The sequence below is a fragment of the Sceloporus occidentalis genome, unplaced genomic scaffold (assembly GCF_023333645.1).
Source record: "Sceloporus occidentalis isolate IW3139 unplaced genomic scaffold, rSceOcc1.0.p SCAF_1, whole genome shotgun sequence".
NCBI classification, from domain to species: domain Eukaryota; kingdom Metazoa; phylum Chordata; class Lepidosauria; order Squamata; family Phrynosomatidae; genus Sceloporus; species Sceloporus occidentalis.
The window spans coordinates 284,486,598-284,514,009 of NW_028316981.1; the positions used below are offsets into that span (position 1 = coordinate 284,486,598).

Below are 27,412 nucleotides of genomic sequence, written 5' to 3' on the forward strand. Positions count from 1 at the left end.
GTCTTAAGGAGAGCACCTTCTATCCATGAATGCTCTCCACACAAGTCAGAACCCTTAAAAAAAAAAAAAAAAAAAAAGAGTTCCAAACCACATGGAGGAGTTCCAAAAGAGACTCTCTTTTGTAGACTTATCATTTTTCATGTGAGCAAAATGATGGTAGAAGGGGTGGGACGAATAACCTCTCATCCGCATATGATCGGTTAACTCTTATACAGAATGTCTGGACAGGGATAATAGAAGCATGAGAAACTGTGGCATGTTTGGGAGTCAATGTTCTGTTCCTTCTTGGGTGACATGGACTTCCAAAACAAAAAATGTAAGCAGCTGGGGAAAATAGATTTTGTTCATGTTAAAAATGTGCGGGGAGGGGCAACCTATTTAAAAGGTAAATTGCCACTCCTGAAGGTTTTTTGGCCAGAAAAAAATGTCAGTGAGTCTAGAGGGGCTAGACAAATAGTTCAGGGAGTACTCGCGGGCTAATATATAACTAGAAAGAGGTGTATTTATGAATGTCCTAGCAGAGAGCAATGTAACATTTCAAGTCAGCTGGAACTGGCCAGAACATACCGTATTTTCCGGCGTATAAGGCGATGGGGGGGGGGGGGTATAAGACGACCCCCAAGTCGCCCGCCGGCAGCATCCCTGGACGCCCCTGAGGGGCTCTCGCACTGGCTGGAGGGGGCCTCTCTAGAAGCCTGAGAGAGGATCCTCGGCGGCTCGGCTCTCGCCGCCATTTTTTCCCAAAGGCGGCGGGGAAGCGGCTCCAGAGCCGGCCAGGCTGAGGAAAAGAGCCGGCCCCTTACTCCTCCATGCCGCCGCCGCCGGGGATCCCCCTATCCTCCAGCGGCTTCAGCAGTCCTCCACGGAAGCCGCCACCACCGCCACCCGGGATCCTCCACTCCTCCAGCGGCTTCCGCAGAGGACTTCTGAAGCTGCTGGAGGATTGGAGGATCCCCGGCGGCGGCGATGTGGAGGAGTAAGGGGCCGGTTCTTTTCCTCGGCCCGGATGGCTCTGGAGCCGCTTCGCCACCGCCTTTGGGGAAAAAATGGCGGTGAGAGCCGAGCCGCCAAGGATCCTCTCGCAGGCCTCCAGAGAGGCCCCCTCCAGCCAGCGCGAGTGCCAGCTGGCTGGGAGAGGACCCAGCAAGTAGCCCAGAGACAGGGAGGTGGCTATGCCATTTGCCTGTCTCTGGGCTCTAATTTCGGCGCATAAGGCAGACTTAAAAAGTCGCCTTATAAGCCAGAAAATACAGTACTAGAAAACCCGAAAATATTTTAATGTATACAATCTAGATAAGACTCTGCATCTCTGCATCATTATAGGGACAGTAGATTGAAAGCTGATCTATAAACACCCATTAGATTCCTCAGAGCCTGATAATTACCAAAGAAGCCAATTCTCACAGGATTACTTGGTCTTTACTTCTTTTTTGAATAAGAAACTACTTTTTAAAAGGGGTATTTTCAACAGAAAACTACCTTCTAATAAGAAGACTGCTTGCTTTTGGAAAATCTTCACCAGGGTGTCATCCAGTTCTATTTCCTGGAGCTTGGAAATCAGCTGTTCCTCATTCCGACAAACCTTTTCTTGTGCATACAAGCCATCCGGCATTATTCGCTGCTGCCCCAGTCCTATCAATGCCACTTCCACAGCTAATGTCAGGAAAGTTTCCCCTTCTTCCAAAAATTTATGAGTAGGCAGGTGGTAGTAATCCAGAGATCTGCACTGGCCCATATTATCTGGAATGAAAATTTCAAAAGGTAATAATAATAATAATAATAATAATAATAATGATTTATTTATAGCCCGCCCAATCACAAGGAATCCAGGTAAACCATCAAGTCACTTAGTAATTTAACTACTTTGTGTCTGTCCTCTTCTACATTTGCAACCTTCCCACATTTCACAATAATCTTCCCAATTTTTGCTAATATTTACTGTAAGCCAAATGATGTGACAGAAAATCAACAGCATTTAGAACTGCAACTGAGGTTTAGCAATAATATCTGCATCAGCATGCACAATGCTATTATCTATAGATAGCTGAATTCCACCTCTGCTATTATTACACTAGTTGTCTTATGCAAACTGCTATCTCTTAACTTTACTCATTCATCCCATCTGTAGTACAGGAGATAATGGTACTGTATTTTATAAAGTTGTTATGAAGACTGTGACTAGATTAGTTCTATGAAAACATGAAAATGCTATACAAATGTTAAGTATTACTATTAAAACTATTAATAACAACACCAACTGCAAAAGACAAGATTTGCAGAGTCAATCTTGGCATCTCCAGTTAAGAAAACATTGAGGGTAGGTATAATTGCGAACTTGAGTCATTAAAGCTACTGCCAGTCACAGCAAATACCATTAGCAAGGTCATGTTTCCTATGCACCTCAATTAATATGGACTATGGTAAAGTATTGTGCGAGCTGAAGTCCAAGGTATCTGGACTTTGGAAGGAAAGCTGAGCTACGTGAACAAACAGCTGACCTGTTATGAGGCATGTCTCTACATTCTAATGGTAAACTTAAATCCTTAATCCCACTCCAACACAAACCATAAACCCATCAATCTCACATGCATCTTCAACAACCCTTTTCTTAAGATTTAAATCAAAAATTATTTTCATTTACCATATATATTCATCTACAAGTCAAAAAATTTAAGCCCAAAAAATGGGCTCCAAAATCCTAGGTAGACATATATACGGGTCAATATGATAATACTTCTCCGTGAGTCTTGAGAAAGCTGTGGAGAAGGGAGAGAGGAGAGAAATAAGAGATCTCTGCCTCCCTTTCTGCAAGCCATCAGCCTTGGGAAAGGTTGTGGGGAAGGGAGGGATACTGGAGGTCTATGTCCACATTTTGCATGCCCAGACTATGACCTTTGGGAGAGGTCCAGAGAGGGAAAAGGAGGGAGGGAAGTGGTGTGTTTCCCCCTCCATTTAGATCCTTTGTTACATGCCCCTGAGTTTGACCCTTGACTTATCTATAGGTCATATCAAAATCCATGATTTTGCCCACAAAAACTGCCCTCAACTTATACAAGAGGTCAATATATACACAAGTATATACGGTAAGCATGATTACTAACAACAGTTCCAATGTTAGTTTTCCTTTAAAATTCAAATTCAAAGAGACAATATGTTTTTAAATACTTATTCTCTTTCTTTCTCTCTCACACACATACACACAAACATAGAGTATGTATTTTAACTTATGGCCTGATCTTACCTGTGAAATCTGAGAATACATGGAAGCTCTCTTCATCCACTCTGCATGCTTCCATAAGACTACTAAAAAGAGTGCCAATTGGATCCAAGGGGTGCCCAACCCACCCTTCTAGGTTAGTTATATTGGTTATTCCTTTATGGAGAAGTTCTGTATCCGGGCAAACAGAAAACAAAACACACAGCCTTACTGATGACACAGTGTTTTTAATATTCAAAACACACTGCATTTTTTAAAACAGTCATTCTATTCAATCTAACTTTTCAGACAGGAAAACAGAAGGTAGCAATGAGTTATCCACCACCAGTGAACAACCACAAATGAGCAGGGGACTGAATCCAGATCTTCCAGACAGAGGTTCTTTCTCTCTTCCTGGAAGATTTGAATTATTGTTCATTATCTAGAGCAGTGCTACAGTGATGGCTAGTGGATAAGTTCCATTTTACAACACATGGGTGGGGGGAACTCTGCCAGTCACCCACATTAGATCGAGACTAACCACAGAAGCATCATGATTGAACACTGCTTCACCCAACAGAGAAGAGACACTTTATTCAGCTTCTTCCCTCCTTTTGTGGTGAAGAAGAACATAAGCCAGCTGAACTTTGAGCATCAACAAAAACAAAGCAATTTTTCACTGCCTTTCATGATAAGCCATGCAACAGAACTGCTTGTTCTACAGTCTATGGAAGGCTCCTTGAGCTATCCAAACTCTTTTTTAGGGCCATTGCTGTAGAGTTTATAAACAGGAAATACTGTTGTGGTCTGCAGAGAAGAGATATCTATTTTAGTTTCCTTGCAGACAAAAACAAGGAGAACTATTTTAACTAAGTTAACCCAGCAGAACTGAAACAAAGAAACACAAAGCAAAACATTTCACAAGGAAAGTCTTAAAAAGTAGTTAATTTGAAAAAGTAACAGATCAGTTATGAACAGAATCCACAGTCCATGTTTACAGAGCAGCACCTGCTGAGGCTCATGGATCAGAAGAGTGCTTGTTGACAACTGGAGATGTCAGGGGGGGAAACAGCTCAGGCCTACTGCTGATCTAACTGGGAAATGCAAAATTCTTTCCATGAGAAAATGGCAACATCAGGGAACCTAAGGCAAACTAAACTGCAAACTTTATGCACTCATTTTGTGGCTGCCAGCACCAACTGGAAGATGTCCTTGCAATATCCCAGCAGAAGGGCAATCAGCTATGGTACCTATATTTGGCATCACAGGGATAGCAGGGAGGAAGCAACAGCAGTATGAATGGAACAGTGAGAAGAGGCTTTGACTATAAGTCATGATGGAACAAGCAATGCCTGAAGCTTTCTTACCTAAGAGTCACAAAAACCTAGCTGTAGCTTGAATTACATATATGCTGTATCTTGTGTGCCCTAGATCATTGGCTAAATTTTATGGAGCAGAGACAAGTGAAGTACAAATGTATAAGTATCTAGACACGCTCAAATTTATTTTTTGAGAGCAATATCCTGAAAGAACAGATGTATACACATTTTTAAAAAGTCTATTTCCTACACTACTTCACAGAATATATCAAAGGCAAAATTTACTGCTTGTATCAGAAGGTCAAGGTACTTTCAGACTGTTTGTTAATATTAATTAGTTAAAAACACCTAGCTTTTAATTTTAAATATTGGTACAGAAAATAGCAGAAGGCAGCATAAACGATGCTTTGGAGATTATGCAGAGACTAAAACCATGGAAATAATCTGGTGAACAACTTCTACACTTCCAATTTAACTAACCTTTGCTTACTGAGAAAGAATCAATTTCAGCTGTTTATTGGTGAAATTTAGCAGCTATAAGCATGGAACCTCTAGAACAGTGTATTCAGTTACTTCCCAATGTAGAACCCAAATTCATTCCAAATTTATGTGAGTAATGCACAAAGTGAAAAAAAAATTCATCAACATGTTTGGTTCTTGTGCAGTCTAGTTGAAAATTTTTGAATGTACAAATACACTAAACAGATTTCCAAAATTCAAATGAAGGCCATGATCACACACAAATTTCTTAAGAAAGGAGGCTTACATTTTATATTTTTATTGTGATACCTTGGCATAGTCTTTCCTTAAAAAAATTAAATAAGAGATAATGCCATAAGACTTTCATGACAACAACAATCCTTAGTTTTTATGAACACAGATGAAACCCATTCCACAACTACACTGCTAATCTGACCACAACATCTGTTTCAGACATTATATACACACTCAAGTTTACATTCAAAACATCCTGGACCTCTGATAAAAATCTGTATGACATACATGTTTTCAAAACTCACTTGCCACAGTTGCTCAGCTGTCACCTGAAAAATCTTAGCATCACATCTGTAAATACAGTGTGAAGAAACCTCAACATGATATACAGTGCAGTATCTGTCAAATTACTTTGTACCCTGGATATCTTTATACATGTTTTTTTTTAAAGATAATGTTATTATATAATTTCTAACTTTGTATTTAGATGGGGAAAGAAATTGAGAACACAACTGAAAAGCTCTAAACCAGCATTAAGACCATTCTCTTGCTGTTCTCTTACTGGACAGTACAGAAAAGCTATCTCATCCCTTTCACCTTTCATTACCAGCTACAATCAGTTATTGCTCTGTATTACACTTTGGCACCATTCCAGTGCTCCTCTTGTCATGCTGTGCCCTTTACCCTCCTCTTGCCCACATTCACCTTTCTTCTGGAACCGGAACATTTCCTGCTGTTTCTGCTGCTGCCTCCTTAAAGTATTGACAATAGCTATAGCAAGCCGCAGTGCTTCTCTAGGATAGCCATGAGATCTCAGCGCATCCACCCTTGCACAGGCTGTAGGCACATGTTCTAACAGAGGGGAAAAGGGACAGGAATTTATTAAAAATAGAGCATGACAGCAGTAAACCTATCACAGAGGGTCATACAAGGGGGTCTGTTTAAGAATCTACAAGAACAGTAATTTAAAAAGAAGAAAGATCATTTGTTGCCATTGACCAGATGGTGTCATTCTTCTTCTCATACCCCCTGCCTCCTAAAACAGTGCCACAGAAACAAAACAAAGCACTAAGTCATGAAAATGTCTTTCCAATTGATAAACTTACCATGCCAGAGGGGCCAGCCGTGAGAGTCAAAGAGTGAGTTTTCAACATCATCATGGTAGCAGTAGTTGGTGTACAGGTCACTGCTAATAATGTGCTGTAAATGGCTGTCCTGCCAGTGGAGATCGCACGCCTCAATGGCTCGAGTGAACACTGTCCGGTGAGACCTGTTTGATGAATCTGTCCAGCCAACAAATAGCTTCAGTATTTATACCATCATATGGCAACACTTCACTCACCCCATCCCCTCCTGTTCCCTGTCTCTTAATGTTGCTATGATGACAAACTCCCCAAAAATAAGAGATTTATTTAACACATTCTAATTACTTTGAAAAAAAATGTCAGGATATGTTAATAGTAAACTAAGGTAGTCTACAACTGGTCAGCACACATCCTCTTAGTGTTGTATATGTACAGAATGGTACTAGGTGTTCAGACTGAGTGTGTGTGTTTGTGTAGATTAAGGCCATGCAATTACAGATTGAAACTAACAAAACTGAGGCATGGCTATAGCTTTGCTATACGAAGGAAACTTTACAACTGAATTTAAAGGTGCTCCTTCAAATCATACAAACTGTATAAAGTACAATGTGCTTCTGTACAGCAGGAAGACACTCCCTCTGTCATGGTGACTTTAATTTATCAGTGAACTGTAGGAGAACGACTGTTGACATCCCTATGCAATCAATATGGAGGAGGGGAGTGTAACAGAAGAAGAAAGGTTAATCAGACAAATGAAACTGTGTGAGATCTGAGAAATAACATGCTGTGGAAAGTTATCTACTGAATGCTCTCATATAATCTTGCAACTGTTAGCTTCAGAAAGCTTGCAAAGTGTGCTTTCCCCTATGAAATGCAATATTCAACCAGTGCTCAGAGTCCCAGTCATTTCAGGATTCTGGGATAAAACTAATTCAAGTCTTTTTGTATGTTCTTTGGGGCATCAATAAAAATTCTTATTCATCGTATGTAAAAAGCTACTAACATTTCATTTAGTAACTTTTGAAAAGAGGCTGCCAATGCAAACATATCCATGTCACTACATCATCCCAACCCCAGGTACATGCAGCTCTTATTAATGTCATATTTAGCACTGTATTTACAATGGAAGGGCATCTAGAGAACAGGTGCAAGCAATTACAAACAAATGTCAATGTGGTGCGAGCTGGAATACTGCCCTTGAAATGGAGTATTTACTGTATATACTTGTGTACAAGTCAAGAAACGTTGTTCAAAAAATTGACCCCAAAAACTGGATCAACTTTATCAATTTACACTGGGCCTTAAGTATAAGTAGGGTTTGATTGTAGGGCACACTTGATTTAACCATTCTCTTTTTTTTTTACTCTCCCCATGTCCATCAAGCTCCAAGTTTATTCTGTCCATTGGGCAAACTAGATATTAGCCCCCTCTCTTTTTAACTTCCAGAGCCCCATCAAGCTCTAAGGGCCGGTACAGACAGGCCAAAATAAAGCTGCCTCAGGTCACTTTAGAGGTATGCTGTTTCAATGATGCATGTGTCCTAAGAGTCTGGAAGCCATGCCAAAACCATGCTCCAGTCCTTAGGACTGGAATGCAGCTTTGGTGCAGCTTCTGGCCTCTTAGGACGCATGCATCATTGAAACAGCATACCTCCTAAGTGACCCAAAGCAGCTTTATTCTGGCCTGTCTGTACCGGCCCTAAGTTTATTATTTTAGTTTGCTGGGCAAACTGGATTTTAACCCCACCCCCTCTTTTTACCCTCTCCAGACCCAAAAAGAGAAAGGTTCCCTTTGCATCCTGACCACAGTCTGCTTCTTCTCCCCCATCCTCATGCGTTCTTTTCTCCCACTGCCCAGCATAGCTCTGTACTGCCTATGATGGAGGCAGCCCAGATTTCCTCTTTGGGAGGAACACGGCAACAGTGATCGTGGTGGGAATGTCTTTCTCCTCAAGCTCTGAAATCTTTTTCTGTTTATTTTTGGAGGCATACCAGATTTTACCCCCCCCACACACACACACACACTTTATCCTGTTAAGTGCCCCTAGGTTTCACCCTCGAATTATTCACAAGTCATATCAAAATCCGTCCAAAAACCTACCCTTGACTTATACATGAGGTCAACTTATACACAAGTATATATGGTAATATTTAATACCATACAGAATATTCTGCAAGTAAAGTTTGGATTTCAACCTTCAACCAAGCTGAGAAGGTGATCAATATACAAAGAATTGCAGTAAGTCATCTAGCACCACAGATGTTTTCAGTACCTGTGAGTGAACAGAAGAAAATATGCCAGATAATGTTGGACTGTAACTCCCACAATTTCCCATCAATGTATACGTTGGCTACAGCTGATGAGAGTTGAAGTCCAACTGGGGGTGGGGGTGGAGGGAGAGTTGCTCACCCTGGTGTTTACTGTTTGTAAACATAAGTATCCTTTTACTAAGTATAGCATCACCATGGAATGAAAAAAAAAAGGTTAGGGCAAAATAGAGAACAAAAAGCAACTGTGCAACAAAAGTATATTTTAGATAGTTCAGGGAGGATATTAAGTGAGGGCTCACCTTGGATTGCATTTACACCCTGAGGCAAAGCATGGGTTAGACTGGGCAAGTCATTTCCATGGTTCCCATCTTCCCAGGGACAAACATCAACACTGTTCCATTTTTTCAGCTGCTTCAGCCAACTGGCCTTTTGTTCCACTTTGCAATGGGGATTTAAGACTATACACATCCAAAGAGCACCTATTAAGGGATACACAAAACTCAATGGAGGCACATTACCTTAAACTTTATGAAAAGCACAGGAAATGCAAGTCTATAAATGGATGCCAATGTTACCCTGCAAAACCACTTGATCCAGTCTGCCACCACAATGTCAAGGATTCTGTAATAGCAACCCGTGCACAGTACTGTTTCAGTCTCCTGAAAGGAGCTAACCAGAACATTTATTTTGTAAGAAAGCAGGCAATTTGGAAGAAATAAATAATTACAAGAAAACCCAAAACTATAGAATTTAACAAAGATGTTATGCATATCTACAAAGAACCTAAAAGTTAGTTACACCAATCAAAATGATCTGTCCTTTTGATTTTTAATATACTGTGTTACACATTCAGTAAATCTGAATTTTTCAGATTCTGAAAAGAGAACATACATGTGGAAATTGATTATGAAATTTCAAAATAAAAGCTCAATTTTATATTGGTTAATGAAAAACTGAGGAATGTATCTGTATTGCCCTTTTCTAACTGAAGGATGTCCAAATAAGATGCACTTAATCTCTCTCTCTCCCTCCCTTCCCCCCCCTCTCTAACCAGTCAAGTGGAAATCAGATGAACAGCCTACTAAAAGTTTAAAATTTATGTAAGACCTTAAGAAAAGTGAAACAAAATTCCAAGGAAAATCCCAAACGTCCAATTTACACGAAGTCAGAATTACACATTCATTTAAAAAACCAGAAGATTTAATCCACTCTGATCTCTCTTTACCAAGGTACAAGTTAATTTAGGATATATGGGTTGGGTTATTTTTCTGTAGATATGATGAAAGAATTGCTAAATTCAGCTATATTGATTCAGTAATGCTTGGCTTTCCCTTCAAAAAATAGAAATATGCTTCATAATTATTCCTACAATTATGCATGAAATACCCTTCATGAAAATTTAGAATTTCAATTTTCTGCTGACATTTAACTCTGAACCAATGCAGGAATTATATCCCTGACACTGCATGCCAAGAGAGGCATGAATAAATCAAGGACTACTAGAACAATTTTAAGATATCGCTTTTAAAATCAGCTGTCTTACTGCTGTTGCAGACTTCTGACATGCATGGTGAAGACATCCACCAGTACTATTTAGCAACACTTCATTTGTTCATCAAGGAAGAGTTTTTACACACTTCAGAGAACTGCAGTATCTGCTAAAAATGAATGACAGCCTTTCAAGGAGGGAGGCACAGCAGCCAAATGTGACTAACAAAGAAAATAAATGTGAGTCTGCAACAAAAGGTTCCCATATATTATGTTGGTCCCCAGAAGCAATTCAGCCCCAAAAGTAAGTAGTATATTCTTGACAATATGCAAGTATGATCTTGTTAGGAAACAGTATGAATAAAGAAAGGCAAGCCAGCAGATTGTAACCATCTCCCTCATTTTCTTTAGCATGAAGTTCATTTACTCAAGAGCTGAACTGCTAAAAAAAAAGTCTACTAAATTAGCAATGACCCCCCCCCCCAAAATGGCCCAAAAAACACACTGATTGTAAGGCAGTTGCTTTGATGCATAATACATATTATATTTTTATACTATATAGTATGGAACCTACCCAATTTTAAGATAATTCAGTCCTTGCCAGGTGAAGCCCTGGTGGCGCAATGGTTAAATGCCTGTATTGCAGCCACTCACTCAAAACCATAAGGTTGCGAGTTCAATACCAGCAAAAGAGCTCAGGCTTGCATCCTTCCGAGTTCGCTAAAATGAGTACCCAGATTGTTGGGGGCAATTAGCTTACAGTTGTAAACTACTTAGACACTGTTAGTTCAATATGAAGCAATATATAAATGAAGCTGTTTTTGTTTTGAAACAATGCAATTTCTTCTTTTGTGACACTGCAAAAGTGGGATAGCGCCACACAAGCTGCTATCCTGTTTGTTAGTTCCATCTAAAGTAGACCTATTCAATCAATTGATGAATGGAGAATAAACTGATAGGTAAAATTCTGTTGACTATTCTAGTTCATTTTAGTCAGGACTAAGAACAGGACTATGACCATTGTTTGTGTATCATTTCTTCTTGTTGTTGTCATTTCTGATTTATGGTGAGTCTAAGGGAAACCTGTCATAATAAATAATATTAAAAATTTTATTTATATACTGCTTTTCTTCAAATCAAAGCGGTTAACAACATCTATGCATACAATACAAAACCATCAAATACAAAACATCATAAACACCAAATTTACACAATAAAATCACAATTAAAACCACATCTCATGCCAGCTCAACAATGCTGACGAGGGGGGGACACATCGGGTGTCAGGAATCAGGGGTCAGGGGTATGCCTGCTTGAAAAGGTGTGTTTTTAACCCCTTCTTAAATTGGTTCAGTGAGGTGGCCAAGCGGAGCTCGTCGGGAAGCGAGTTCCAGAGGATGGGGGCCGAAGTAGAAAAAGCCCTCCTGGTGGTGGTAGCTAATCTGACCTCCGGAACCCTTAACAGTTGCTTTCCGGTTGATCTGAGTGTGTGGAGCGGATTGTACGGAGAGAGGCGGTCCTCCAAGTACCCTGGGCCCAAGCCATTTAGGGCTTTATAGGTAATAACCAACACCTTGTATTGCGCCCGGAAGCAAATAGACAGCCAATGAAGGTCTTTAAGGACCGGTGTTATATGACTGGTCCTAGATGTATTAGTGACCAGTCTTGCCGCCATATTCTGCACCAGTTGCAGCTTCCGGGTATGGTACAAGGGTTGCCCCATGTAGAGCGCATTGCAGAAATCCAAACGAGAGGTTACCAGAGCATGTACTACCGTTTCAAGGTCCCCCCGGCCCAGGTAGAGACGCAGCTGGCGTATCAGCCTAAGCTGATAACAGGTGCTCCTGACCGTCACATCCACCTGAGATGTAAGATGGAGCGACGAGTCAAGGAGCACCCCCAGACTGCGTACTGGGATTTTCTTGGCAAGATTTGTTCAGAGAGGGTTTGCCACTGTCTTCTTCTGACCTTCCCAAGGTCAAACAGTGAATTTCCATGGTTGAATGGGGATCTGAACATGTGAACACCTCGTCTTTAACATTTCATCCTGCATTCTAACAGAAAGTATTCCATAATCAATTTCTAAGCGCTTTGGGGAAAATGGGGAAAGTCCTTTCATCTCTATTAGTGCTAAAGGACTAAGCAGTCTCAGCTTTTCTCCTTCTCAGTACAGAGGAATGACAAAGGAGGAAATGTGAGATCCATCTCACATTTTGCTGGGAGGATCTGAACTCAGACTCCAACTTGTTCGTCTGTTTTTTGTTTTTGTTTTCCAAGTTAACAGTTGAATTCAGAATACCAGTAGCACTAAAGCAAGATCACCAAATGGGTTGAACAATGTGTTGCCTTTTGCCTGTTTTTGCACTGAAATGGACAAAACTAAGCTCAACTTTAATATGGGCAGCCACCCATTCCAACAAGTAGAAGCACAGACATTTGATCCAGGCTAGAAATTTTATATAAGATCTCTTGAGCTACGTATCTAAACTTTCTCTTTAGCAACAGTGCAACTCACCCTGCTATGAAATTTTCCCAATGCAAAAGCAAACACACATCACAGGCCAATATGCAAATTTCATATTTCCCTGAAGATAATTGGAAGATGCATCATGCTGCGACTGCAATTTGGTATTAATTTCACACAAGAGAAAATAATATTAAAACTGTCACTTCTTAGTGAGGTATTGTTGGTTCCAGTTTCACAATCATTTGCTTGCCTTCAATAAAAAGTGGCCTCGCCAGATCAAACCTCTGATTCCAACAGAAACATTATAAAGACCAACCATACAGAAATGTTTCATCCTCCATCAGGTAAAAAGAAAGAGACTGGAGATCAGATGCTGAACTTGTTTCTTACATCAGCATTTCAACTAATAAATACAAAGTGGCATTATTAAAGTGCTAGGTCACATTAATAGCTATGCTTCTCAGTATGGATCAGTTTCATAAACCACAAAGGAGGTCCGTGTTCAATTGGTCTTCGGAGATTGGTACGTTTCCTGTAAAACTGAAGAAATTTCATTTGTAATGAAAGAAATGACTATTTTGGTCAATGTACATCCTCTCTTTCTATCCAAGAGTGCAGAAGGCAGCTAACAAGGCTGAATCAAAACATCAATATCAGTCAAATAAACACAGCATTAATGTAATAAAAGCCAAGACAGTGAACAGATTTTTAAAAGTATATAAAAATAACTTTTGAAAAAAACCTCTCCTGCTGGGCTAGACAGATTTTCAGAAAATGGCAACAGCTCTGTTAGGTGAGGATTATATGACTATCTAGAGGCAAAAAGATGCACCGCCTAAACCTCAACTATCAAGAAGGTTTGAGCTTACATTTCTGGGAGACAGGGAGATGAAGAAATATTGCTCTGGTGCAATAATTTTGCTCACAACTGCAGAAAAGACTGTTTAGACATATAGCTCACACTTCCTAAAAATTATTGTTTTTTAAAAGAATATGTTTGCAATGCTTGAGACTGCAGAAACATATCTGGTAAAGCCTGAGGAGCTTGACGCAATACTGAATAAAGTTTGCAATGGACTGGGTTAAAGATTACCAAAATGAAGGCAGTCCAGCTGGTGCACAGGAGTTTACCAGAGCCTGCCCAGAGCTGTACCCAGAGGAAAAAGAGGACAGCTAGGCATCTGGAAGTAAGTGGCCATATGATTCCATATCCATGTGGGCCTGAAACATATTTCAGAGATCAGAAAAAATTTGGGACCACTGTTCATAGAATCCCCCAGTCATCAGTCATACTAATTAGGGAGTACTGGGAGTTGTAGCCCAAAAGTATTTAACTGCTTGCAACATGATGGCCACATCAGACATAATGAGAGGCTTATTTATTTAACAGTCCCATGTTCCAATCAAGCTCTCTCCAAGCACAGCAAAATCACTTGTCTGCAGAGAAAAAGCAAAACTATGTTGCTGGCAGTGCCCTCAACACTGGCACGTTCAGCACATTATATGCAAAAGTTTCTTATTCATGTTTACATGCATTACCTGCATAGATCAATGCTATATATGATTGAGGGTGCTAACTGCATGGAAAAGACCTGTTTCCAGATATACAAGTCTACATTAAAACAGAAAAGACAATGGTACACTTTTGCACCATTCTTTATTACATGTAGAACTATATTATGCTAATCTGACATGATTGGGATAGTCCTACACAGGAGCTTTCTCCACTGTCTCCTATATAACTGGGAAAGTGATAGTTAAGTTCAGATGAGCAAAAAATATCTTGAATCACTTTAAATACTATAACCTTCATTAGGCATAAGCAGTCATGTACTTGAGCCCAAATATCAGATGTCTCCTGCAAGTTCTGCAAAGAACAAACTCATAACACGTGTATGTATCATGCATGAATTCAAGGATGATGCATACACAGGATTTTTGAAGAGCCCATCTGGAAAAAATGAAATTCACTCCTGCCATATGCCCATAAAAATCATTTATGCCACTACGTTACTGGAAAATAATTCCTTATCCTTTTCCTTGTGAAAACCACAGGTCTGCAGCAAAGCTTACAAGGCTCATCTTATAATCAGGTTGTGCAAGTCCAGGTTTCAAACTAGGTATAATATGCAATTAGTTATCACATTATTACAAATTATTAAAATTATTAAAAGATAAGGCAGGGAATCTGATCAGCTTGGAAGACTTATCATCTATGTCAGTACTTTCTCCTTTCCCCTCTTACTCTGTTTCAAAAGCAATTGCTTCCAGTTACAACCAAAACTAGTTCTGTCCATGCAACCAGAGATCTATTAGAACTAAGTGTAAATCAGAAACCCTATTGGGAATAATCTAATTAAACCAGTGGTATCATCAACATAGAATGAAATAATCTGTAGTCCCAAGAACTACAGTAGCCCGCTGCACATTCTTCCTGAAATGCACTGTAGGAAAACCAAATTTTACTGAGAGAGCACATTTATGAATAAAAATTGCAGTGAATGTGCCTCTGTAGTGCATGTTCGTATTCTTGAGATTCTTACTGTGACTAGGGCAGCACAGGAGTGCTTACTATGTATTTTGCTCTAATTCATTCTATTACTGAATTAAACTTTGATGTATTGGTCCTGACAAGTGCTTCATGCCAATAGTATTGTGTATGATAGTATAATCACTCCCCATGCTTTTCACACTAGCTGGCTGATTAATGCAATAGATTACCTGCAGCACTGATGGCAAGGGGGAATTATGGTCCTTCCATAAACTACAGTCTGTGCACAGTGGTGGAGGTTGGATGTAATAAAGACACACAGCACAGAACCCACCTTAAAGCTTTTCTTCTGCTCAAAAAAGAGAGTGCTGTTATAAGTCTGCCCTGTCAATGGATAAAGGAACCTCTAGAATGGGTTAAAAAAAAGCCCCGTGGTTTTAGCCTTTCCTTTGTCAATTGCTTCACATATTTCTATGGAATTGGGGATTAATATTCAATCTACTGTCACATCCTCCAAATGAAGCATCAATACATCATATGTTTGTGTTTAAGGTATATGACTGCTACAAGAACAGTGTCCCAAAATTCAAAATCAGGCCTGTGATGATCCAGGTGAAAACTGTTCCCAAACCAATTAAATACACTGACAATCTTACTCAGAGTGATGCTCTAATAAAATCAGTTATAAGATACAGACTAACTTAGTACAGCAACAGCATTGGGTCCAAATTATTTATTGTACACATCTTCTTTACTCTTAGTTGCTTGCAGTAAGAGAAGCAGGACACTGGTCAGTATTCAATAGTTCAACACCCACTGTATGAGTGTTTTTGCATATTTGTGTACGTGTGGTCTTTCTTTTATTTTAAAGCCTATAATATATTTTAATAGTTACACCTATACTATGGCAAACAGGAAATGGTTCTTATTTTTTAATCTAGTCAGCAGGGAGTAGTCTGTGTACACTAAGGGATTACTTTAGCTTTGTAAATAGTTACACAGATATAGGAAATACTTATGGCAATCAGTTCAGAAAGCCAGGAATAGCCATCTGTAAATATTCCTGGGGGTGGGGGATAATGTGTGAAAAGCTACAGTAGATCTAAAAAGGTCCTTACTGTCCAACTGTTAAAGAACCATCATTAGAAACTCACAGTACTTAAAATGGACAAAATAATATTTGTTTTGAACTGGAAAAATCCAAGGTTGAGTAAATGTTATGCTCAGACGACAAACATCTGGTAAAATGTATAAATTGCTGTTGGGATTGGAAATGGAGGATGAACATGTTAAAGAATGCATAACAAAATAAGCTAAAAATTTTGGTTACCATATATACTCGACTATAAGTCGACCTCATGTATAAGTCGAGGGCAGGTTTTGGAGCAAAAATTACGGATTTTGATATGGATAAGTAGAGGGTAAAATTTAGGGCCATGTAAGAAAAGGATGAAGCAAAGGAAAACAATACCAAAGAACTTGCAGATTTACAGGTGGCATAACAGTTTGTGCTCATATTAAAAGATGGATTGAAGAGAGAGTAGAAGGAAGTCAGTGCTTCCAGGACAGATTATTCTCTTGCTTTTTACCAGGGGATGGTTCCTTGTTATATAATGAGTTAAAGTACAATACTTACATTGACCCATGGATAAGTCTACTCAGATTTTTGGGGTCACTTTTTTGACTAAAATTTCTAGACTTATTCATGAGTATATACAGTATAATATACAAATGGAACAATGGAAAACGATGTGGCCTAAAGATAAGAAATTTACTTTATGTTATAACTTTAAAGAGAACATTTATAAGATTATGTACTGATGGTATCTCTCTCCTGAAAAACTGTCTAAAATGCATAAAGGTGTATTGAATTTATGCTAGAAATGGGAACTTTTTAGAACATGTGGCAGGCTTGTGAGAAAGCAAGAAAATACTGGAAGCAGTTTTGCACTATGATCCAGAGAATTTTCAAAATAGAATTACAGAAGTGTTTTTATTGGGGCTGCTGGATTTCCTCCCAGATAGAGAAGAAATACCAAAAACTACTACAATATATGATTCCCACAGCAAAGTTGTTATATGCTCAGAAAGAGAAAAATTCCAAGATCCCAATGCATGATGACTGGATAACAAATTTGACAGAAATGGATAGACCAGTGGTCCCCACACTGTGCTCTTTAAGGGATTTTGGACTTCAGCTCCCAGAATCCCAGACTAGTGGCCAACATGGTGGAGCTTTGGGGAGCACTGGGATAGACTACCCACCTTATTGAGAGAGAAACCTTTGAGAACTTTTAAGAAAGATTGGGAACCTTTTATTATCTTATTGCATGAGCAAAAAGATAAAGTATTAACCATGGATTTTGACTATTAGTAGGATTAATTTTGAGGTAGAAACATGAAACATTATTGTGTATGGGAAATAGAATTTCATATAATTTATAACCATTGGTAAGTAAGTCGGAAGTAAATATTCCTTTTTTTTTCATTTTAGTGTTTTCTTCTTGTGTTATTCTTTCTTTTTTTCTATCTTTTTCTATTGTGTATTATCCTGTGGAAGTTTTAAAATGTTAATAAAAATATTTTTTTTAAAAAACTCATGGTACTCTGAATTGTCCATTCAACATTATCATATTTCTTCAATTATATTTATTTCCTGCTTTTCTTTTGCCATGAAACTGAAGGCAGAACAGAAAGGAGTCTCAATCATAGTGTATTTACACTACAATTATAGCAATCTGATACCCTTTGAATTGTCCTGATTCCATCCTACACCATTCTTGGATTTGCAGTTTGGTCAGGCACCTAGAAATCTTCTCTAGATAACTGTAATATTGTAGCTCAAAGGAGAGCACTACAGCTCTCTAACAAGAATATTATAAATTAATCCTGGTAGTTAAAGTAGTATCAAACAGCTATGACTATCCAGCATATATATACATTCCCAGATTCTCAGTCAGTGCAAGAAGGAGACCCAGGATTGTAGTCTTCTGTGCCTTCAAATCCTGCCCTGGGCTTCTTTTTCTTTTTCGTCACTGCTACCAAGCTCAAGTTATTCTTAAGGCCTCCATACATTTTTAGGTGATGTGTGAAGTCTAAATGTAGTACTCAGTCATTTCACAACAAGCTTGTTTTCTGCTGCTCCAGAGAACAGGACCCGGAACAATGGATGCAAGCTACAGGAAAAGAGATTCCACCTCAACATTAGGAAGAACTTCCTGACAGTAAGGGCTGTTCGACAGTGGAACACACTCCCTCGGAGTGTAGTGGCTAGTGGCGTCTCCTTCCTTGGAGGTCTGTAAGCAGAGGCTAGATGGCCATCTGCTGGGGATGCTTTGATTTGGATTTCCTGCATGGCGGGGGGTTGAACTGGATGGCCCTTGCGGTCTCTTCCAACTCTATGATTCTATGATAACACATACATTGATGAAAAGAACCAAGACTGCCTGTGGCCCCTACTGAATGTACATAAAGGCAGAAATCAGTTGCTCAGCAATGTGTGGAATATGTCTCAAAATATTTCCCTGGCTTCAGTTTTCAATGGCTCTTCCCAATCCTACATATATTTACAACCGTATGTGACTTGGCTCAGGACAAATAATTTGTTACACCAAACAGAATATCTTCTGCTCAAATCTTTTTAAATGGGTGATTTTTACTGGCAAATAATAAATAGTAGCTACTGTGTCAAAACTATCAAACCACATATATATAGAGAGAAGAAAACAATCGGACCAAATGCAGAATTCAAAGATATAGCTGTGTTAGTTTGTAGAATCAGTATGTAGAGACATTTAGTAGCACCTTGGAGAATAACCGAAAGAAATTGGCAGTATGTGGACTGGATGGCCCTTGCGGTCTCTTCCAACTCTATGATTCTATGAGCTTTTGTAATCTTCAGTGTACTTCCTCAGATACACTGAGGGTTTAGACCAAATGCAGAGAAGGCATAGCAGACTCAAGGGTCTAAAAACTGTAGCCATTATTGTGTAAGTTAAGTGAAGACCCTTAAAACTGTACGTAATACAAATACTACACAGAGACACCAATTAAACAACTCCCTAAAGCTCAACAGCATGGATAACACCATAGTTAAGGCTAACTTTAATTACTGATCAGGGCTCATGTACATGCCATGGAATATACAAGGAGTTGACACTAGAGATTATGCACACCAATTAGAGCATTCCCCGAGTGGAGTTCTAGTCTGGACACTTCAGTTGGCAGAAAGAATGAATGTTTTTGCTGGTTCTCCTCTCCACTTGCAGTCTTTAGCACCACTTCCCACACAGCTCTGCAAGGGCCCCCAGCCCTTATCAGCACATTTGAGAAGATGGGGGCTGAAGAAGAGGTGAAACAGGTTATCTGTTCTAAACAACTTGCATGCTCTGAATTTTTTCTAAAGTGACAGAGAAGACCTATTTTAGATGGTTCAGTCTCTATACCTCAGCTCTAGTTTAATCAAGGATAACAATGTAACTTGTTCAATGCTTATTTTAAAAAAAGTTTAAGAAAAAACCTTCATTCTGAATAGTTACCCCTTCTTACCAAAATCAAATGGAAATTACATTTGATATATAACTAAATAGCAATAGCAAATACATTTCTATAGAGGTTATCAGTGAACTAGCACCCTCTAAGCAGTTTACAAGATGTAAGCCAATTGCCCCCAACAAGCTGGGTACTCATTTTACCGAGCTATGGAAGGCTGAGTGGACCTTGAAGCGCTCCTCTAAGACTGAACGTACAACGTTGTGGCTGCAGTACCAGCATTTAACCACTGCGCCAACAGGACTCCTTGTACAAGTACAATTTACATGTAATTTATATGCAGAAAAAGAGCTTGAAAAGTTCCATTGTGCAGTACAGATTGATGTTCCCAATTCTTGAATTTAGGTCCCGCAGTTTTTTGCATACATGGGGCGGGTCCCAGAAAGGAGTTGCCCCCCCCTCCCCGGATACTATATTATTTTTAGTTTTTTGTGGGTTTTTCTGGCTATGTGGCCGAAAAACCCACAAAAAACTATGGATGCCGCCCATGAAAGCCTTCGTCTTCACATATATTAGTTTTATTTCACCTTTAATATTAGGTTTTTGTATATCTTGGTATTTAGTATATATACTTATATTATTTAGCACTAATGTCTACTACAGAATGATTTTGGGATGTATTTATGCTGGCAGAGGAAGCTTTAAAACAGGAGTGGGGGAAAGTCTGGCCTGTGTGAGCCCCCCACCCCTGCCAAAGCTGTAACTGAGGTCCTTAGCACTCCCTCAATTGATTTTTCTCCCTCAGTGCACTATGGATCACAACAAGGGACTCAAAATTTAACTTCTGGGTCATTACCTGTTGGAAAAAAAACATGCCCACTAGGAAGCACAGGAGGCATAAATTTGGGGGGATATTTTCTCCCAGGATTGCGTGGTATGGTCCTCTATGTTTCCTGGGGAGCTAATGCAGTCCTCTAATCCTATCGGTTTAACTCTTTCCACACATGAATATTGATGCATCTTTATGTTAAGCAAAGCCTGTTTCTCATGTTAGTGTGTCACATACAACAATGTTCTCACAACTCAATGAGGTCTAAATTTTTCCCAAATACGTATGACTACTTGATTATTGTGGGAGAGACAGAATATAAATAAAATGTATTATTATTATTATTATTATTATTACTAAAACCTGTTCTGAGGTTTTCAATAACATTTCTTTCCTCCTCTCACACAGGCATTGTTTCCAGTCTCCTCTCCTTATATGTGAAAGAGGAAAGAATAGTGCTGAAATCTGTTCATGGCTTGCCACTGTTTCCCATTGTCTGAATTGGACCAATGTATAAGTGTTTTGCAAGTTTCATTTTCAAAAAGGTAAGTATCTTACAAGAACCTCAGGAAGAAATCAATGAGCAGTCACTGCAAGGAGCAGGACAATCTGATGAACTCTGATTGAAGAACACTACTGTTCAGGAAAGATAAAATGAAACTCCCTGTGAAACTTGGGCAAACTGCCATCAATTCAGTAAAGCAAAAGAAAGGCCAAAGCTTGATCAAGTCAGTAATGGCAAACAAAAGCTAAGGAATTTAAGCAGACAGTCATTAGGCATTTCTACTCCATTTCTGCTACACATTAAGTATGAATGTTGCTGTAAACATTCTCCATTCATGCTCAGGCAGCCACTTGATAATGGATTCACAGTTTAAGAGTTCCCTTGTTTATACATAAGTCCAATATGGGAATCTGGGAATGTCCAATATGAGGTGGGGGAGCTGAAACATTTGTTTTGAAATACAAGACTTGTGCAATGCTTCCTCACTCCTAAAAATAAGAGGAAATCTTAGAATAGGCTAAACAATAATCGAAGATCTGAAAAGCACATATCTGATCCTGTGATCTACGTGTTGACAAGTTGTTGGTCTCCATCACTCCACAGAGCACAGATACCAGTTTCAGATTCTTCTACTTGACTGCTCTCATCAGATAAAGCATCAAAGATTTAATTTAACAGTTTCAGCTTTATTAAGCTGTCACAGGAGCAGCCCCCACTTTGATAACAGTAACTGTGCCAATTATGGCTTGGTTTAGAGTTGACAAGTATAATGATTTATTCGTGGCACACGAGAAGCAATAAAAGGTTGTTTTGCATTACTGGATTTTTTTGAAAAAAATGAAGATTTTTTTTCATTTAATTTGTCACTTAGCTTTTGCTAAGAGGACATTCAAATTGCAGTTAAAAGGCAAATGGGGCTTTTAGTTTAAAACCATAATCCCCATATTTAAATGATCGGTAATGGCGCAGCGTTCAAGTGGAGAGCACTATTGTCTCTCAGTGGGTCCCGATAGTGACATGTGACATTTGTATTCAGTCCCTGTATTATCCATGTGGCTAAAGGGCTTCCAATTTCATATCACAGCCAGGAGCCTGTAGAAAATACCAATTAACTTGCAGATCCCATTTGCTGACAAAACTGAGCCTCTTCTCTGTGTTTGGCATTGGGTAGCACTCAGCATTTAATTCCAAAGCACAGCCTTGCAGAAATGTGATCCCCACATACAGTCACAAAGCTGAATCTTTCCCCCCGCTATCAACTAAATAAAAATGTTTTTCATTTCATCAGCCCAGAAACAACTTACATCTAAATTTTTGACACATGACAGTTAAGGAGATATTGCAAGTTGCAATCTCCAGGAACTAACTGAACTACAGACAAGGACAGTTATTCCAAAGAAGACCTTTTTGTGAAATCAGATAACAGCTTGCAACAAGCACTAGTTTATATGTATTCATGCATACCACTCCTCTAAATTTTCTAGTTTCATAAAATGAGCATTCAAAGACAAACTAAATATTTCAAAGGTTATCGCTTTAGCTAGGAATGTGCATCATGCTGCCGTCCAGATGCTGTTGGACTGCAATTCCCAGCACTGGCTACACTAGTTGATTGCTGGGACTTGAAATCCAACAACCTCTGAAGGACCACATAATTCCTACTCCTGCCTTTAACTTCCTGCCAACTGACAGGGACTTTGAACAAAATCTGCTTGTGTCAATGTTTAAAAAGCATCCATACACTATGTTGCAAAAGCATCTTCATTCATAAGATGATCTTCACATGTATTTTTTTCAGAATTACTCTGCGCACCATAACCAATTGGCTAAACCCTGTATCCATGTATGTTCGTAGGGATGAAACAGTAAATAAACTTGCTGCCAAACTCTGAACCACTGTTGAGTTAGTAAGTAAAGACACTAGCAGTTACCAGTGACTCCACAACATGTTCCTATCTGTACAAAACAGACCTTGCCTGAGTTACATGCAAACTAGATTAGAGCAGCAAGATTTATATGAGGCTCACTGTAACTATAGTTTGGAAGCTTTAACTGGCACCAAATGCAACTGTCCAAGAGATTGCAAAAGGTACAGTACTGTATTAGCAATTTTTATGTCTGCTTCACTGGTTGTCAGTGGGCTTCTGCAGCAAGTTCATTTAAAGTTATCTTTTAAGACCTTCATAGTTTATGTGAAAGACTGCCAACACCCATGGAAACCTTCCCAGAGATTAAGACTCTAAGGATTGTGTTCACAAGTATTTGAGTAGGTTCATCAGATTGCCAGGCCTAAATGACAAGACTTTCTTGGTGGTGAATCCAATATAATGGAAGTCCTTCGTAGGGTCTAGCCCTTTTCGCTGTAAGGTTTCAAACAGGTTTTAATATTTACCTGATGAATCTGAGTTTGGCCTAACCACTAGTTTTTTCCAAGCCACCCTCCTATAATGCTTTGCCTTTGAGACCCCCTCCCCATTTTGCATTCATGGAATAGGTGGCTTGGATCCAAACATAGCCTATTTCCATCATTTACTTCATCATCTTCCTGTCACTGCCATTTTCTTTTCCTCACTGCTTGAACAACAAGATGCTGATATTGTCATGTTAACACTACATATACATATCCACAAACACAAAATCTGATAAATTTTATATATCCTGTGCATAAAAGTTTACAAATACATCAGCAATACAAACTACAGTTGAAAGAGGCATAAAAACTATTTGATCAGCAAACAATAATGCATCTGAGGAAGCAGACTGAAGCCTACGAAAGTTAATGCTGCCAATTTCTTTCTTTTGGTTAGTCTCAAAGGTGCTACAAGATCTCTCTACATACTCATTCTACAGACTAACACAGCTATATATTTGAATTATTAAATCAATGTATTCAAATTCAATAAAATCTGAACTTTTCATAATCAGTCCCTGGGCTAATAGAAGTTACAATTTGGCACCAGATGGCAATCTAAGGCTCAAGTGTCATCTTAAACAAATAACACCACAATTATGCCAAATGTTAAATTGAAGGACTAAAGCAACAACTAGCTATTTTTCACTGAATGGGAAAAAGCTTTTTTTGAGTCAATTTCTGATACTGTAAGCCATCTATAAAACCAATATGCCTCACTTGGAATCATGTGTGTAAGCTATCCAAATAAGATCACAGCATCTGTTATATAACTGCAACCCATCAGTTCTAGGAAACGTATATTTCAAAGTAATCACTTCCCTTTTCCCTTGGTTTAACTACTGGTGTCTTTCACATGTAATTATCTCTGTTGAAACAGCAACTCTCCCCATATCTTAATGGCCAACCTTGCTAGCTAGACCTTTTAGTCCTGTAAAGGAACTTAAGTTACAGACTCCTTTGTACTATGATGCACTATAAAAATACTGAATGAATTGCACCTTCAAAGGAAGTGCTCTCACTGTTCATCTGACTGTGGGAATGTTGCTAGCATTTGGCCAAACTTCAACTAACATCTTAAGTTAGCTTAGCTCAGCCCTCATGAAAAGCTTACTGGTTCCAGAAGCTAAACCATTTTTTTTAAACATTACTTTTTAAAAGTGACTTCGTCCCCATGGGGGGAAAGGTAGCCAAACCTGTCTCATCCAGGGGAATTTCTAACACGTACTTATGAAAACTTATCTAGTTGACTCGAGGGACAGCTTGTGAGCATGTGTGAACATGTGAATAGAATCTAGCTTTATTTTATTTTTCTTTTGATGTTTGCTGAAATTATCTATAGTCTCTGGATGTTTTTCAAACTGTATTTATCAACAAAAGAAAAAAATTCTTCTGCTTCACTGAAATGTGAAACACGTTACAATTCAGAAACCACCAAAATGTTCTATAATCACTGTTTTTAACAAGAATGGGTAAGGGGGGAGGGGGGAGAGGCTAGAAGAACTCCAGTGCCCCCATATAGAGTAATCTCACATTGTTGAAAAATAAATCTTCTCCAAGGACTCTCTGAATAGCATCTGTTGTATTTCAGATTTTTACTGTACATTACCCAGAAAACATTAGTCTGGGGGTGAGGGTTTAAAAGTGTGATAAACAAAATACATGAACAGTGTCAAGGAATGAAAAAATATCAAGTATGAAAGAACTGAGGCATGGCCTAGAGGAGTAATTTTTTGACTGAACTCAAATGCACCTTTACAAGATGGGGAAAGTAAATCTTCCCAGGTTAGTTGTTCTATAGCATCAGCTCATCACCATGCAGCAGGTAAAGTGTAATGAATAGAGAAAACCACACCATATATTTATGAGGCTGAACATTTCCAACTAGCTCAACCCACTCCACCCCACTGCCTTGCTACTTCATAAAGCCTGCTATTTGAAGATAATATTGGGAGGGTGCTTGCTGGACAGACTGAATAATATCAACAGTGAGTGCATGTGTTGCTTGAAGGAAGATTGGAAGTCTCCAACTGCCCAAGTGAGAGATAAAAGCAACTAAGAAAGGAGATTCACATGACACAGAGGAGTGACAGGTGTGGATTCTAATAAAAAAAAATTACCATATTGTGGAAAACCTATGTGTTGCCTCTGCATGTAATACAGTGGACCCTTGTTATACGCTGGGGTTTGGTTCCAAGATCCCCCGTGTATAACAAAATCCGTGTATGCTCAAGTCACATTACATATAATGACATAGCAAAATGGTGTCCCTTATAAAAAATGGAAAATCAAGGTAAATTTATACTTTTTTGGAACCTTGTCAAACCGTGTATGCTTAAATCCGTGTATAAAAAATCCGTGTATAAGAAGGGCCGACTGTATATCTATTTGATGTTAGGTTTTGTTCTCTTTCCTGTTTACTTTTAAGATGCTGGGTAAGACATTTTAATTGTATGCTGATTTGCTACACATACATATATTTCTCCTGTCTACAGCCTGTTCATGCCTACCAAAAACCAATACTTTTCTGGAATGAATCTGGATGAAGGTGCAGATTTTGATGGTGTGGAGGAGGAAGGGAGGATCACTCTCCCACTGCACAGGAGCAATTTTGTTAGCAAGAAAACCTATTCAGCTACTACCATGAAACTGCTTAGCCTCTAGTTGAGAATGCATTGCACTAGAATATTTCAGAGGCTTAAAATTACCTAACACAGGTGAACTTAAGTGCCTCTGTGTCTAACAGCTGGCTAAAAAAGAAAAGAAAAGAAAACTCCAGTGCACAAAGCCTGACCACTTAAATCGTATGCTGCACAGCTATGCTGATTGCTTCATGCAATGGTGTCTCCTGCCCTTCACTCTTCCTTCACTAAGAGTGGTGGTTGGGAAATTCTCGTGTGGCTTGGATGCAGGGCATCTCTTCTGAGGTTTGGAGCAGTGCCATTTTTTAGGACAGACTGATTCCTGAAGCAGAATGGAACGTAGGTTCTTACCTGATTACATCCCTTTCCATCAGAGAAGGTCCGAGCATCCTTAATACTGGGTAACTCCGCCTCATTGGCACCTGGTAGGCAGGGAGACATGGGGCCAGGCCCCTTCTCCATGGGCAGAGTGACCCCTCGAGACAGCAGACAAAGATCAGCTGAGAACTGTTGAGGCCTCACTTGTTTTATTCATTTTAATTTTTCTATATATATATTTGTAAGGAACCCTTAAACGAATCAATAATGGCCTTCCCTATTGAGAACATGAACCAATCCGATGGTCTTTTGACCGTGGGTGTCAGCAGGAAAAAACGGGTGGGGAAGGATCCTCGGACCTTCTCTGCTGGAAAGGGACGTAATCAGGTAAGAACCCACGTTCCATTTCCCAGCAGAGAAGGAGCCGAGCCTCCTTAATACTGGGATTTACACAAGCCTAACCCTCATTCAGGGAGGGCCTGCTGACCCCACAGACAAATCAGTGACTATTTGTTGAAGCACCCTGCGGCCAAAGGCAGCCTCAGCAGACTGAAAAATGTCAAGCTTGTAGTGTCTTATGAACGTGGAGGGAGACTTCCACGTGGCCGCTCTACAAATCTTGGCCAAAGGGGCGTTAGTGGAGAAGGCTGCTGAAGTGGCCGCGCTTCTAGTGGAGTGGGCAGTGATGCCCTCCGGTGGTAACAGGTCTAGGGCTCTGTAGCAGGCACAGATATATTCCCTAATTCCATCTTGAAACCGTAGAAGTCGAAACCTTTTTGCCCTGGGAACTCGGGTTGAAGGAGACAAACAGGGCTTCCGACTTTCTAAAACCAGCAGTCCTTTTGAGGTAAATCCTGATGGCTCTGCACACATCCAGCGTGTGCCAGATCCTCTCTAGGTCCTTAGATGGCCGTGGAAAGAAGGAAGGGAGTATGATGTCCTGAGAAGAGTGGATGAAAGACGGGTCTGGTCGAAGTATGACGGAGTCAGGTCTGAACATGCACAGTTCTTTTCTAACGGATAGAGACCCCAGCTCAGAGACGCGACACGCTGACGTTACGGCTGTGAGGATCAGCGTCTTAAAGGTGAGAAACTTGAGAGAAGGGCTCAAAGGGTTGTATCGTCAAGGCCTTTAGGACCTTATGAAGGTCCCATGAAGGAAAATGATGTTTAGTTGGAGGTGACGT

The 27,412-nt window shown here is 39.6% G+C and overlaps 1 protein-coding gene across 1 annotated transcript in view; it reads right to left on the minus strand.

The window, feature by feature from the left end:
• Positions 1 to 27,412, minus strand: part of LOC149324005 (zinc finger SWIM domain-containing protein 6-like) — a 131,999-nt gene that overhangs the window by 23,818 nt on the left and 80,769 nt on the right. The window contains exons 5-9 of the mRNA XM_089495293.1: positions 8,884 to 9,063; positions 6,336 to 6,512; positions 5,935 to 6,081; positions 3,242 to 3,388; positions 1,480 to 1,740 (exon numbers count right to left, since the gene is read on the minus strand). Of these exons, the coding sequence (XP_089351419.1) occupies positions 1,480 to 1,740; positions 3,242 to 3,388; positions 5,935 to 6,081; positions 6,336 to 6,512; positions 8,884 to 9,063 (912 nt within the window). The remainder of the gene's footprint in view (positions 1 to 1,479; positions 1,741 to 3,241; positions 3,389 to 5,934; positions 6,082 to 6,335; positions 6,513 to 8,883; positions 9,064 to 27,412) is intronic.